Consider the following 16531-nt stretch of genomic DNA (forward strand, 5'->3'; position numbering starts at 1 on the left):
GCTAAACAGAGAAAGTTTAGAAGAAGTATCCACCACATTTAGTCAGATAACAAATGGCAGACAAGAAGACAATGGAAGCAAAAGACAGAAGCTGGACATGAAAACGCTCTTAGAAATAGTCAAACGTTGCGTATTGTTACTTTGGACATGACAGTAATAGCTACCTGTGGCATTGAAAGACGTTATGCGATGATAAGAGATCACCTATAAAGCTTTGAATTGCACCGTAAACTATGTATTAACACACACGTACACGCCCTGCCCATTACCTGTCTCTACCATCTGTCACTCGGTGGGGTTTCGTTTTGTGGAAAACATCCATGCTGTGAAGCACATTTGTGCCCATGTGTGTGTGTGTGTGTGTGTGTGTGTGTGTGTGTGTGTGTGTGTGTGTGTGTGTGTGTGTGTGTGTGTGTACGTGTGTGTGTATACGAGTGTCCTTATGACAGGGACTGATAAAGAGCACGTCTACGTCGGTGGGTGGACTCGCCGTACGTCATTTCAAATCGACGCAGATCTCCCCTGCAGGCTTTGTATTTTCCAGGCACAGGCTACAGAGCAGCAACACACCGAGGACTTTCTTCAGAAGCATGCCGGCCCAGTTTCGTGGATCACGTTGACATGGCTGTGGATTTGATGCTTTTCCCTACTCTCACAAACAGAGAGGACTGACGTGTGTGTGTGTGTGTGTGTGTGTGTGTGTGTGTGTGTGTGTGTGTGTGTGTGACACACTTTGCCTTCGCTCGGCAAATGTCCTAGCTAAGTGCCCTGATTAAGTTAGTCGGAGGAAACGTGGGCAAAAAGACGGGAAGATACACACACACACACACACACACACACACACACACACACACACACACACACACACACACACACACACACACACACACACACACACACACACACAGAGACAGACAGACGGATCTCAGGTGACACTTGTGCTCTTGGAAAATATTTGTCAAAATCATTTGTAATTATATTTGTATTGGATAGACGGCCAATAAATATGCTTGCAGCTGTAACTGAGTAATAATTTAATGTTACCCTTTTCTTTATGGTAGTATTATTTAATTTATCTGTTGGTGTTCGTTGTGTTGTTTAAATCTTTGGTAAGTTTTATAGATATACCCTGATGTCTACTGTACTGTATCAATCTCCACTTTAAACTCGCTGTGAGCGCTTCAGGAACTCTGCGGAAATTTTAGAATTGATACGGTTTTTTTTGGTCTCCAAAGCTGTATTCTTTCCACATTTCACTACTCAACTCCCCTTTCACAGATAATAAATCTACATACCAATGAAGAAAATGATTAATGGTCGATATATGTGCGCTCACGCACGCGTAATCTTTTCTGTGCTGGTTAAGACTGCGGACGTGCCGCAGACGAGCAGTCGCCACGGCGAAACAATGCCGATCGATGTGGCCCGCCTACATCTGCAGCTCTGACTACAACAATGACGTATCGGGTTATAAAGGGGACGCCTCTGCTACATTATGTGCATGTGTGTGTGAGTGAGTGAGTGAACGCTAATGACTGACCGGGGGGACCGTCATTAAGGGTGAAGGATGATAAAAGGACAGGGCAAATAACCTGGAACAACAAGGTTATTGACCAACTCGTGCAGCGTGCATCTCAGGCTGAGCCTTCACACGCTCACCGAGGACGGTAAGCCTACATGTGTCACGATATGAGCAGGTTAGGAGGCTGTGTATTATGACATTCTGAGCTGTTCTGGAAACCCAACACCATCACTTTTACCTCATCAAACCGGTCGAAGGAGGCGCCATCCTGCATGAACTCCGGCAAGTGCTTCTGCCAGTTGAATTCGTAGGATTTTGTCATGGCTGCTCACAAACCTGAGAGACAGAGGAGAGACAAGACGCACACAGAGAGACGGAATTAGCGAAAGCTCTGCAGGAACCAGGTGTGCTGTAAACAAGAGTTTTCAAGGACAGAACGCATCCTACGTAAACACAAACAATATGTCCTCTTTCCTCTCGTCACAAAGAGACGCTGGTTATAGACACCGTACCCGGCCCTCCACTGAGAAGCACAGTGACTACATGCAAAACCATTTAATAATAATCTGATATGCAAGATTTGGGAATTATTTTGGGTAAAACACATCTGTTAAACTTGGATGAAACCAGACCAGGGAAAGGAAGTAAAAACTCAAAAACCTAAATCCCCAGAACAGAACTTTAAGAGTGACTGCACACTTTAACATGTTTATCAAGTTATATACTAAATGATATGAATGTACTGTGGTGTAACACATCAATGCTGGTGTTAATATTGACATTTCTTGCCAAATATATAAAGATTTCGGGGTTAAAAATTGCCCAAAATGACATCAACTGTTTTAAATCGATCTCTGGTCAGACCCTCCTTTCACTGTGCAAAGAGTGTGTAGATGATTTATTTATTCATTTGTTGATTTATTAAGTTGTTTCATTTTTCACATTTAACTCATTTAGTTAGCTAGCTAGCTAACGTCACCTTGCTAGTCCCACTAGTGTTTTTTTCATGGTGACGTTGCTCCGATCACAGACAATGAGCAGAGCGGCGGGCTGCAGTAGTATCCCAGCGGCGGTGCTCTTTGTGGTCAGATAAAACACGACATTCATCAGACGCAGTGCCCCACGCCGTGCCGCTCTTTCACAAGTAATTCTCTTTCACAGCAATGTAGCTGTGCCGTGTGTCATGCGCAAATGGGCGTGGCTTCACAGCAATGCAATTAGCTCACGTATAAAGTTAAAAATGACAACTTTACTTCTGACAAAAATGTTAGGAAAGGAAATGCAGCCATAGCACCGCTGCACTTCAACAAAGGGACATGAGTGAGCAATGCACAACAAAATAGCAACGTGTTTCCATTATAATACATAATGTACTACGTTAGATAATGTGGTTTTAAACAAGGTCATGGCCTATTAATGAATTGATAAAGTGGTCTAGCCTGGGACAAGTGCACAGAGACATTATTGGACATGTCTAAAAGTAGAAACAAATCCATCAATGCGGTCATAAATCTGATGTTTCTTGGCTCAGAGTCACAAGCACTTGATTACGCAGCAACTGGCAGCCCAACGGCAGACGCTTTAATGACACAACCTCTCTAAGCACATGTCTTATTCAGCCTCACAGTATTTTAAAAACAACAAAGAGGACATTGCTGGCTTGTTGAGTTGCAATCCAGAGGTTAGAAATAGGTTTAATATTTATGTTTGAAGGAATCAAATCCCTAGAATAAGGCAGATCCTTTCTACGACTATTTAAAAAAAAAACGATTTGGGCATCGCTCCAAGTTCCTTCACCGTTTTGTTATTGTGCCGTGCAGCAAGACATCTTCTAGATATCTACGAAAGGAGCAATAAAAAGATCAGAATCCCTACCAGTAGCTCAGTACGCCTGAATGACATGGAGCTGTAACATGTACAGAATACGTTGTGAGGTAGAAGTGAGGCAGGTTGAGAGAACGTGGGCGTCACTGGATAACCCCTGGGTGACACAGGTTCAGCATATCTGACAGTTAAAGAGTAGTTGAGGGTGGAATTTTCCATAAGTCTACTTTCATCTTGCACTTAGTCTAGATGTGCAGTGCACTCCTCCTCGAACATAAAATAGCAAGTGGGGCGTGATTCATGCAACTCATCTGAACGTGTAGCATCATGCTAGATTTCCAGCTCGGGGGGTAATATTGTTGACGACACCACCCGAATATAGGCTCTCCTTACGTCAGCCTCAAATGTGTCAGGCAAACCGAGAGAGGGTGAACGTGACATACTATGTATAGTCTAAGAGCTCAGCTGGTAGGAAGTCATTATGGGAATACTCTGAGGTGTGATTTTGATTAGGACATGTTTCAGGGCTAAGATTCCTTCATGATGATATTAATACAGACACTATATGCGTCGTCTAATATACGGAAAATCACATTTAACATATAATCAAAACAATCACGTACTTTCCAAATCAGCACGGCTGTAATTTAGTCTCTAAAAATACTCCAAAAAGGTGTACTGAAGGTTTCATTTATTTCATTGGAGAAAATATCTACCTGCATGAATGTGTGTATGTTTGTGTACATGCGTCTGTGTGTGTGTGTGTGTGTGTGTGTGTGTGTGTGTGTGTGTGTGTGTGTGTGTGTGTGTGTGTGTGTGTGTGTGTGCAAGCGCCCTGCTGTTAGTGCCGAGATTAAAGTCCCACATTTCAAAATCACAAACCACCCATTTTCCTCCCGGGGATAAACCGAAGGGAAACTGGATGTTGATGGGCGAGATGACAAAGAGGGAGACAAAGGAGGAGCAAAACAGACAGAAATAGGGACAAACAAAGAGCACGTGCTTTAGAGATGTGAGGAGGGAAAGAGACCGAGAAGAGAGAGAAAATAAAAGCAGTGAACTAAAGGTAAAGTCAACGGGAGGGGTGAGAGACAGAAAGATGGAATAGAGAGGTGAGGAGAGAGTGACATGAGAAGAAGCGTAGAGATACAACAGAACAGCGGCGGGTCGGGAGAGATGGACGAGTGAAACAGCTGTGTGTGACAGAGAGGCTGGAGAGTGGCGGGGGGGGGGGGGGGGGGGCAGCAGGGTGAGTACAGCGGGGGATGTCTGCTGTTGATGTGGGGAACACAGATCAGAGACAACATCAACAGAGGCTACAGAAAACTACTCGCTGAGTGGGCTGCAGTCCACCCCCGGCATGACAGACGCAGACGGGGGTATTGAGATGTCATTATGATTCAGAAGGGCTTCACAATTATACAGCATCTAATAAGAGCTAATCTCACCCCCATGTGCAGGTTCATTAAAAAGATAATTACTCTATAAACAGAGGATGGAGCGAGCAGAAAATGAGAAAAACATTCTATTGCTCCTGTTATTTGCTGAGCTCATTTTGGGCCCCGAACTCAAAAGAAGTAAGTCTGCTGTACGTCACAAGGCCGAGGGGCAAGACTGGACCTCTCAGCTGCAGATGGCACAGACGCCATGTTGTCTTTATGCCACACTGTTCAAATGAATGCCAACAAATGTTTCAGTTCGAAGTCTCAAAGTCCCGGGCTGGTTTTCAGTCCCGGTACGTCCAGGGCCGCCTCAACACACCCAGTGATGTACCAAAGAGGAGCCAACTTTATCAGACCCAGCCCTCCACCATCTGTGGTGTCCTTCCAGGGGACCATCACACACGCACACGCACACACACACGCGCACACACACACACACACACACACACACACACACACACACACACACACACACACACACACACACACCCTGTCAGGGGAATGAAAACACAGATGCAAACTTCCTGTGGAGATTAAGAACCGAGGCCAGGCATGGTGCCAACAACACAACCCACGGAGAGAAGGCAAGTGTAAATAGGCTGCACCCTGTCTAGATTATTTAATAATACTAAACTAAATCTGAGAGAAATGCTTTAAATTCCTAAACCGGATTCAAAAAAAATGATACGACAAATCCTATATCTAATTTGGACTAATTGGGCTGTGCTGTCCTGTCTGATGTTAGCCTAGATCCTGCCACTCTCAACAGTTTGCATTAGATAACATTTTCCTCGGCGGGATAAAAAATCCGTCCAATTGCGGCGCGGCACGCCGAGGTTCTGTAAGGTCGTGCCAGCGCCGGCATCGGGCCTCCGAGCTCCCGGACGTGCGAGCGCGCACGTGAGGAGCAGAGGGAAGCTGAAGGAAGCTGAAGGAAGCAAGTGAGGTCCGAGCCCCCTGTCCAACCCCTGACAGTGAGATAATTACGACAGATAGGAGCCCCGGGAGGCACACCGTTTCCAGCCTCCTCATCTAAAATGGCAGCTAGGGTAACACCCAGCGGTCCCACACCTCATAAACTAAAATTAGGCCACATCAGTCAGCCAGCGGTGGAAGGTTGACTAGGGACACGCTCGAGTGGACAACACACAGAGAGGCACATCTGACGCGGCTGGCACAATAACCAAAGCTCTGCTTTAATGCATAATCCACAACAGGTATTAAGTAAAGGGCTCCGACGTTAAAAAATAACACATTCTGCAGCTCTGAGAAGCTGAAGCTGAGGTGGAAAACAGGCCTTTTTAGTCAGGCCGGGTTTCTACCTCCTGATGTGTTTGGTGATACAGTTATCATGCACAAATTTAAATTTTGACCCCCGTCCAACCCATGTGAGTGACACATTTCACTTTTTTGATATTCAGTTTATAAAGATCTCAAAATGATCTGGATTCAGAGGAGCTTCACTCTCAAATATGCAACGATGACGATACTTCAAACTCTGAGATTTATGGGCTACTAGACACAGTGCTGACGTTACTATTACAATAAAACTTTAGATAACATCAAATAACAATAAATCAACATTTCTGTTCATAAGTGATTTTTCTCGTACCTTGACTAGGATGATGGCCAGAAGACTACACCATGTATGTGCAACACAGAAGCAGTCACTAGTCTCACGGGCTCCACTGAACCCTGATTCTCTGTTCCAGCTGTTACCAATGATCGGTACATCCTGCATCAAAGGCTTACTAAAAGTATTTTAACTAGTCAAACATTAAACAGGTAACATTTTTCTGCAGTCTTCTCCTTCTGTAGCCTCAGAAGCAGGAAACACATCGTTCCTTCGCTCGGTGTTTATCTTGAACAGCTGGTCGGCGTTAAGAGCACAAGGGGAAGGTTACGTTATGTGATGCTTATCATCGTGCAACTTGACTTTTTTTTTTTTTTTTTTGCCCAGGTGCTCGTTGTTTGACCATGTATGGCCTGACTGGGAAAAAGTTACCGTCGAATGTACGGCTGGACCAAGAATTATCGGTTTTACTTTTGTACGTGTTGCATATTGTGTTTGTTACGCATCTTTCAGGACCAAAACAACAGATACATATATAATACAACAGGAGGAAACCAAAAGGCAAAGCAAACTATGCTAACAGCGCAGCAACGGGACACAGCTTTGGATTTGTTGGGTGATTTTGTTCCAGGTTTTTTCTACAGTTTATCTCCTGGACCTCTGCAGTGAGCAGAGAGATTACACCGACAACGGATTCTCTCGTCTGACTGTGCGTATGAAAAAAAAAAAAGAAGTGCTTTTCCCCATAATGTCAAACTTTACTTGTAAGTGCTTTGCTAAGGGGCATCTTGAGATAAACAAACACGCATCATTCCGTTTCGCCACCCACGATTCTCAACCACAGGCTAGCGTCTCAAATCAAAACATTAACTCTCAGGCTCCATTTCATTATACAGTACTACACCCAGGAGTGTTGCTGCTTTGACACGCTCATGTCTGTTATTTGGAGATGTTTTTCAAAGCGTAGCCTTCCTATTCCGTACGTGGCTGTATTATTTTTGCAGTGATCTTTAACTGTACCGATTCGCGTGGACATTTTCAGAACAGATGTAGTTTGTTTTCACCTCTGGTTCCAGAAATCTGCATTTCTATTTCCACCTGGGACTCGGTGTTTGTTCTGTTTCTGTCCCCTCTTAGACACAACAGTCTCTGGTTTACCAAACGCTGGGCCCACCTGCTGCGTTCTCAGCATTAATGAGCAGGTGAAGTCAGGTGAAAGGCTCCGTCTCCAACTGCTATCAGATGGTTGATCTGTTTAAATAATGAACAGGGTTTGGGGATGAGAAGACACTTTCAGTTTCACCAATGAATCGCATTGAGTTCTTTCCTAACTGAGAACCTTGACCTAACATATTCTGATCAAATGTACACATATAGATGTATAAAAACACATTTTCCCCTTGTGTTTTGAAAGATTTGTAATTTAAGAGACCAATAAAATGATCCGAGTTGTATAAATCTATACTGAACATTATGACCTTAAAGCTTTAAACCAGGTCTGCAGCAGGTTTAAGTCCAACTGCAGATGACGTGACACTACAGGTTTATTTCTACAAGAAACAGGTGCAGTTTAAACCGCAGCTTCTGAGGATACAGCAAAGAGGTGATTATGTGATCACAACAAAAAGGTTCAAACTGGTTTAAACTGGTTTTAAACCACAGCTAATGACAGAGCAAACAGCCCCGTGGTGTAAAAACATCCGTGAAATAGAGCCAAGCTGGAAAAACCACCTTGAATGAACAATGAACCAGTGATAAAAGATAACTGATAATTCACTCACTGCTTAAATCATCTAATAATCACAGCTGTCTCTACTTGAGCAGATGCTCTACACAAGGGTTAAATCAGGTTAAATATTCTCACGGTAGCTCTGACCCCTTTTAACAGATCATAACCTAGTAGAAGACGAACTAAACCACACAACTTAATGATGACACAAACAACGTAACTGTAACGTTGGTACCGAGGGCCGAAGGAAGGAGCCTTTTCTGGAGTAAGATTAAAGATTAAAGTCCAAAACAGCATTCTGATGACCTGTAATGTTCAAGCGGACTTGTTTTTGTTTGTTTTTTTTACAGTGAAAACTAAACAAATGATAACAATCATGTTCTGATTCAATGTTATTTGCTTCTCCTAATGTGATGAGCGGCCCCCGCACGCTTCAAACATTCCTTTTGACGTGTTCATCACTGAAACACAAGAATCACACGTGCACACACCGACCCGATTATAGCATTTTCACTCGCCCCAGATTCTAGAAACTTAAAGAGTGTACAAGAGAATTATGTTTGTTCAAACACCAGCCAGGCTTTGTTTACATACTGCGCACACATCTCTCAATGTTCTGACACGATGCTGCTGCTGCTGCTGCTGCTCCACATGCTGCTGACTGAGCTTGAGAAAAATAAACAGCAGGAGGAACAGACTGTATGTGTGCGAGTCAAACACGGCGTAACGTAATGTCTGTCGTGGTTTTATTGCACATGTACATACAACGCAATCACACTACTTTGTCAGTGCATCCGGGTCTCTAATCTAAACTGCACACACGACAAAGTGTCACCGTGTCCTCGAGGGATATTTGCATTGACTCTCCTCTCCTATCTCTTTACATACAGGAGCTCAATGCTGACAACATGCGAGTCTGGACAGAAGTTCTTTTATAGCGACGCTTAACAATGCAGAACTGAAAACACTAAAAGCATTTTGTGTTTTCATTACACACTTAACCAGCTTTAAGGCGTAGACAGACGGACATAGAACGTTTTCCTGTGTGGACCCCTCTACACCTTCTTCAATAATACCGTCAATCTTCCTCTCTGATGCCATCTTACACGCATAATATCTCTCCGTCAGCCTCGTCACGGCTTGTTTATCTCAACGCACGAGAGCCAAAAACGCCAACGCTGCAAAGGGCCACAGGTCGAATCCCACCGGGGCCTCGCTTCTAACGACGCTTCTTTGGCACTCGACGGGTTTAAAAACCTGACTCGCTTCATGACTCCCTCCCTCCCTCCCTCCCTCCCTCTCACACTGAAATAAAACAATCAGAGTCATTATGCTGCAGCATCACATCACAATCGCAATTAAACTTGCATCTTAAGAATTAAAAATTAAAAACAGCACTTTGGCAGACAGTTCGGAAAGAAAGCGATGACGCACACACGGCCGCTCCCTGCTCCTGTTGGTTTTGGATGGAGGAGAGAAAAGTTTGGAGAAGCATTACAACAAGATTAAGAAGGGCGTGAACCTTTAATTGTTACTATGCAATGAATGTCCAGTTTGTCTGTGTTACGTCACGTGTTCAGCAGGAGTTAGACGGGACCGGAGTGACGTGTGCAGAGACACAAAAGGTACGTGTGGTTATCCAGGGCTTGGATGAGCACAAAGGGGAGGACAAACCCAGAGGTGGCTCACGACACCGACAGGTTCATGTTAAGGTGGCACTTCGGCAGCCATGTTGTACTGTGCATCGCTACATTAGCCCCTTTTAAATGTACGACGTGTTTTCAACTGCGTTACATTGCGAGGTGGTCCTGTTGTTGTGAAACCCCGTCTGCACATAACAGATGTGCAAATGTAATAAACGCTGCAGCAGCAGTCCTGCAGGGCTTTTAGTTTAGTTAAACAATGTCATGACCTCCGGTGGACAACCTCACTCACACACACACACACACACACACACACACACACACACACACACACACACACACACACACACACACACACACACACACACACACACACACACACACACACACACACACTATCCGGGAAGCAAACTGTAACAGGTTGCTCTTCTTAGGTGACGTTGACTCAAGATCGCAGACAGGATGACAGCATTCTGGTGGTGGCAGGTTTGTTCAATTGCATTACCATGAATTAGATTAAACTCTTCCCGATCAGATAGAATCCGGTTAGCAGAAGGGATGACGTTTGAGCACACTTTGATGCACACTTACACGCAGCTCATGAGCAATACCGTAAAACCGCTACTGGATACAAGAAGTCTTAAATCTGATGGGAGCCCATAGCAAGATGGTGTTTTTATTACACCAAGAAGACCATATTGGCAGTGAAATCAATGTTACTACCACCTGCATCTGTTTCTACATCTACATTTAGTCATTACATTGCAGGGTGGCGTGAGAGGGGCTGGTGATCGCTGGGTAAACATGTCCTTACCGTAACAAGGATGGAGATCCTGTGTCTGATGTCTGCCTACTGCAGCATGCCAACTCGTGGGCTACTACGTGTTACTACGCAAAAACCTGGCAGTGCGGGGAACAGCTTCAGTGTGGAGAGAGTGAAGGACTGAGGAGAGAGCGAGAGGAAGAGCTGAACGGTGAGACCGGCCGCTAATCACTACCAAAACTTCCCTTTCCCCTCGTTTGTATTGATCCACATTTGGGCTCCACTGACTGTTGAGCGTCAGCTGAGTGACTTTGTGTGCTCGTGTGGCTGCGTATGCGTCTCCGTGTGTTTTCTCACGCCTGTTTCCGTCCGTGCGTTTGTCAACCCGTGCGCGTTTAAGTTTGTTGTTTTTCCGTTGGACCGCATAACCATCTCAGCCCAAAGAGTCGGGAATGTATATCACTATATTTAGCCTACAGGTTAAGAGAAGGGGGAGTTGGGATATAAAAAAAAAAAAAAAAAGAAAGATCGCAAATCTTAATCTCTGCACAGTTGGAACAAGAGCGCATTCAAAAAAAGCAAGAAGCAACATTTTTCTTCCTCCATCAACGGGAGAAATAAGAAGCAGTGGCCTTCCTTCAGCTCCTTACAGACAAAACACATAAGATTGCTCCAAAATCTATTACTGATGACAATGCGTTTGCTTATTGTTGAACTAACCTTGGAGCGACTTCTTCACAATGAGGAGGTCTGCCGCATGAAGAGCTTGTTTGGACCAATGACTCATAAAAAGACAAGAATTCCTCCTTCTAAAGACAACCATAGAAATGGCATTGTGCGAGGCACACGACTTGACTCATACAGCCGCTCCAGTGAAGCTGGTAATGGGCTAACAGTGGATTTGTGTCCATGTGAGGCAGGTCCCCAGGTGTAAACGTGAGAGAAAAACAACAAGCGAACACTGCGGTAAATCACACACAGTCCACAGCCTCACACAGAGGAAGGATCAGGGGGAAGTTTAAAACTAAATGGATTCCTCCCTCCCTATTCTAGTTCTTAAATTGCAAATGCTGAATAATAATCATGGCAGTTTCACCGGTCGTAACTAATCACTGAGAAGGAAAATTGAAGTGTGGCCCTATTTAGTTGTAATTCTTTTCACACAGGTGAAATCTGATTCTCAAGAAAGCTTGAAAAGTTTGACTTCTCTCCAGTATGTGTAAAAGTTCTGTTTTGAAACCCTCTTAAGGCGGACCAGTCTATAAGCAAGATTCGGATCTCACATTGGTGGCGTGTGCACAATTGATGGGAAGATATGAGAAAAAAAACTTGTGTCAGTTGGCTGACGTTGGCTTTTCTCGTGTTGTACGTACAAAAATCTGTTATCACTATTTGTTTCTCTGGGACTACGGATGAGGAAGTATTATGCTGTTCAAGGGAAGAATGTCTTTTTCCAAGCCAAATGACCCTCTTCCACCCTCTTCTTTGCCTTTTATAGTTGAGGATCACCCCACTCCTCACTCACGCTCCTTGGTCCCGGGTTACATAATTAACTCGAGCCTGGGATTCTGGAAACCGGCCGTCCTTCAGGCGCACACGCACACACACACACACACACACACACACACACACACACACACACACACACACACACACACACACACACACAGCGTCCAGCTGCTGTCCGACTGGACATATGTGCACACGCAGGCACAGATATCCTCTACCGTGTGCATGGGCGTCAATAAGAATAAGACGTTCCCACGTTGAAATACTGCAGTAGGATCACTTACAGTTTTCAGGTCACTCTCCAGGGTTCATTGCTCCTGAACAGCAGATGAAGATGTAAATGAGTTCACGTAAAACACGGCCATACTGGGAGCTCCGCATGCTCGAAGAGTCCTATATATAGTCATCCACATCCATCCTCTGCCAAATCAAGTTACACAAAGAATTTAACACATGGCCTAATGGACCGAGCGTCCGCCTAATAAATGATGGCCTGAAGCCTCTGCCAAAAATGGTGGATGTTAGTGAGCGTGAGTGCATGTCAGAGAGAGGCTGCTGACCCGAGGGCCAATGACGACCCTCATCGGGGGGGAACACTGAGGCCCCTCAGCGGGAACACGAGGGGAGGAGGAAGAGGAGGAGGAGGAGGAGGAGAGAGGGGGGTAAGGGCTGTCCTCGCGTTATCAGCCATCTTAATCAGAGCTCTTTAGAGCACTGCATGTTTGAGTGTGTGTGTGTGTGTGTGTGTGTGTTTGTGCGTCTGTTTAAAAAGGCACTTAGTCAGGGAGTTCCCTGAATGTAATGAGGTAGAGGGGCCAGGCGGACGCATTAGCACACTTAACCTAACCCTCAGACTGGGACTACGGCTCTCCGGTCCAAAGCTCTCCCTGCCAGCGCATCTGCATCACAACTGCTTTCATTTGACAGTTTAACGAGTGAATAACAAAAAGCGAGGAATAACAGAGTTACTTGGGAAAAGACAAATTACAGGAGAGCGGAATCAAATTAACATTTTAGGCAGAGAACGAACCGCTTCAATGCAGAACCGGGGCGAGCTCTGTACCGGTGATGAAGTACGTGGCTTTGTACGGGGGGAAAGGAGTTTACAATAGAACTAGAAATCCTCGGTCTTTGCACAGTGATGAATATGTGTAGCCGAAGCCACCGAAGGGAATATGGAAAAGAACATTTCTCATGGAGGTGATGGTGAGGAGATGGTATCCGCGTCTGGTTAATAATAGAAACATCCCACCGGAACACTGGTATTAGAAAGACTTTAACGTCAAGGCAGTTGATTTAAAAAAAAGTGTTTGGACAAACCATGGGTAGGAAAGGGAAGAAAAATAGCAGAGATACGAGCGAGCCGGAGAGCAGCCGGTGTAAATGGAAATAGTGTTCTGACCGATGAATCTCAACTGCTTCTGAAACAGGACTTCCTTTTTCTTTCACTTCTATTTTCATCAGAGCTCTTGCTCAGGAAGTAACACAAGCATTGGGCTATTTTCAGAAACTTAATATATTTACATTTCCCTGCTTAGTCGTCCCAGAACAGAAACGGTTCATACCGAAGAAGGCCACTTGAAACCCGTGTTATAATATTCCTGGAGGCATAAGAGGACACGGCGAGTATCTAATACAAAGCTTAAGTCTAATCTTGGCATAAATGGATGGATGTTTCACTTGGAGGTGATGGAGGCAGATGCAGGGCAACCTGCAAAAGCCGGTTAATTTGGGCATGGAAGTTAAGAGCGATGTCTTCAGAGGGGAAAATACCAAATTATCCCCAAATTACTGTTACATCAGAGACTCTGTGCGGGACTGTGCTGTGTGCGACGGTCTCATTTAGACCAGATTAGGGGGTCGAAGGTCTGCTTACCCAAATACACACACACACACACACACACACACACACACTCACTCTCTGTCGAGGTTGTTTTCGGGGCCAGGTTTGCCCAAACATGGTCAGAAACACTGAAGGTACGTACACACACACACACACACACACACACACACACACACACACACACACACACACACACACACACACACACACACACACACACACACACACACACACACACACACACACACACACACACACACACCATATTCCCGCTTGACATATGTGAAGTTTTTGAGAAGCCTCTGAATTTCATTTTAAAAAGATTCCATTCTCAGATGAATTCAGTACACTTGTAGTTAACCTTTTGTGCTGGTTCCTGCTAATTGGCCCCACGGGGGTACCTGATAAAGAACCTAAAGGGGGGTTTAAAATGAATGGCAACTCAAAACAAACTCCATTATGGAAGAAAAATGTGTCACATCTTGAAATTCCAGCCATAAGATGCAGCCTTCCAGCCATTCGCCTTACTGGTGCCCATGTCAGAGGGGGACACGGGTGAATGAGGGATAACCCAGCAAAGGGAAGACGTAATAAAAATTTAAAAAAAGAGTCCTAAATAGAGGCTTGAGAGTCTGAGACCAGGGGAACTGGGCAGGAGGCGGACAGTGGGAGGGGAGTAGGGGGTTGCTCAGAAATATGGGATTTCTCCCCTTTGCCCAAATAAGTACCTATGAAAAGAGAACTTGTGCCCCGCTGCGCTGCCGATAAGGGCAGCCAGGAGAGAGGAGCTGTGGAAATAGAACATGTCCATATAGAGACGGGAGCTGTGAGGAGAGGGAGCAGGACGGGGGCAGGGGGTTAAATGCTTCAACCTGAATTTGTGCTTTCACTGACGCGAGCCCAGTGAAGAGTCCCAGAGTCTCCGCTGAGTGACACCGCCGGAGGGCCCACCGCCAGCGTGAGCGAGCACAAGGCAGCTCAACCGTTGCCCAAGAAAACACAGCTTTTAAAAGAAAAAAATTCAAGTTTACCAATGTTGGAAACACACCAATGACGAGAGACTGGAGATCCATCATCAGGCTCTACAACTTTTCAGTCAGCGAGGCTTTGACTTAGAGGAACAGAGCGAGAAGACAGAAAGAGGAAAACCCGTCTTGACAAACACCCCGCAGATGTTGCTCCCTGTCTGACACCACTGGTCTCCATAGCAACCCTGCTGGCCGGTAATAGCCTCCGGCGTCACGAAGACGCGCACACACACACACACACACACACACACACACCAGCCTCTGAATGGGGTCCCAGTGTGTATTTTTAGAGACAGAGGGACTCACTATCCACCCAGCCTAACCATCCCATCAGACCAGAGAACACACATGTCTAAACAGAGGCTATCTACACCATCATTAAAAGCCCCCCCCTCCACACACACACACACACACACACACACACACACACACACACACACACACACACCCTTGCTTCTAGTAAACAAGCCCTTTAATTGGCGATAGCAGATAGCTGGGGCTGGTACATTAGAGCTGGCTCGTGTTGTTGCTTTCCTGAGTACGTGCAAAAAAGCACTCGCTGATTAGTCTGCTTAACAATAAGACGTACACTCATTTCAACATCGATGATGGTTCTCTCTGCATTTTGCAAGCACTCTCATGAATGCAGAAGATGTGTTTCTTTGACCAATGTGTTCAGATTCTGAAGGATGTTGTCAACAGGTGTCCTTGGCTACTGCATGTTCCATTTCTTATTGCCTTTGATAATAATAACACTAATAATAGTGATTTTAACTGTCCTGAATTGACCCTTCCCAGGTTTTTTTTTAAAGGCAGGATTAGATTCATAACATGAAATATTATCTGGGGGAAGAGGCTCTTTTGCCCCATCAAGAGAAAACACTTCCCACAATGCCTCTCTGTGTCCGTTTACAGGAAACGATGTCGCTTCGTAAAGGTGACGACTGTTTGCAGTCGAGGGCGGGAAGTGAGCCGGTGATTACGTACAGGGTTGAAAAACACAGAAAGCCTCTAAACCGTATACGTGGGAGGTGAATCGGAGTGTACTTACCGGGTGACAAACACAGGGACAGAAAATTGAGGGGAGGGGGGGGGGGTAACACTGGAGGACAGCACTGGACCACTCTAAAGAGAGACACACAGGAGGAAGAGGTGAGAGAGGAAGAACAGAAAAGGGGAAGGAAAAAAATGAATTAGTGAAGTGTAATTTGCAGTCATCCACCGTGCTTCTGACTTCATTATTCATCTTGTACACTTACAGTAATATTACAGATGCTTGTTCTGCCTTCAGGGGAGACACACAAACACACGTCTCTGCACGACATACATACCCCCCCACCCCCCCCCCCCCCCCCCCCCCCCCCATCCTCATCCTATTTGGCTTCTGGAGAATTGTAATCATTCCTCTGGCGTCTGCTTAATAAACTTTTAATAGGAAGCTGCTTCCCTTAAGAAAGGTTGCCTTCGTCAGAGTGAGAGAGAGAGAGAGAGAGAGAGAGAGAGAGGAGAGAGAGAGAGAGAGAGAGAGAGAGAGAGAGAGAGAGAGCGCAAATGAGACGAACGGCAACACCTAAAAAGCTTCCTAAAAGCTTCAAAACGTAAAATGTAAAATACAGACTGGGTCAAAAAGGGACAGACGGAGAGAAGGAGCGAAA

At 45.2% G+C, this 16531-nt stretch overlaps 1 protein-coding gene across 1 annotated transcript in view; it reads right to left on the minus strand.

The window, feature by feature from the left end:
• LOC137883966 (1-phosphatidylinositol 4,5-bisphosphate phosphodiesterase beta-4-like) overlaps positions 1-16193 on the minus strand; it is a 41187-nt gene extending 24994 nt beyond the window's left edge. The window contains 2 exon segments of the mRNA XM_068725577.1: positions 1761-1858; positions 15928-16193. Of these exon segments, the coding sequence (XP_068581678.1) occupies positions 1761-1844 (84 nt within the window). The 5' untranslated portion in view covers positions 1845-1858; positions 15928-16193.
• Between the last annotated feature and the right edge of the window lie 338 nt (positions 16194-16531).

The sequence above is a fragment of the Cebidichthys violaceus genome, unplaced genomic scaffold (genome assembly GCF_023349555.1).
Source record: "Cebidichthys violaceus isolate CVI_PGR_0920_01 unplaced genomic scaffold, fCebVio1.0.p SCAF_358, whole genome shotgun sequence".
NCBI classification, from domain to species: Eukaryota; Metazoa; Chordata; class Actinopteri; order Perciformes; family Stichaeidae; genus Cebidichthys; species Cebidichthys violaceus.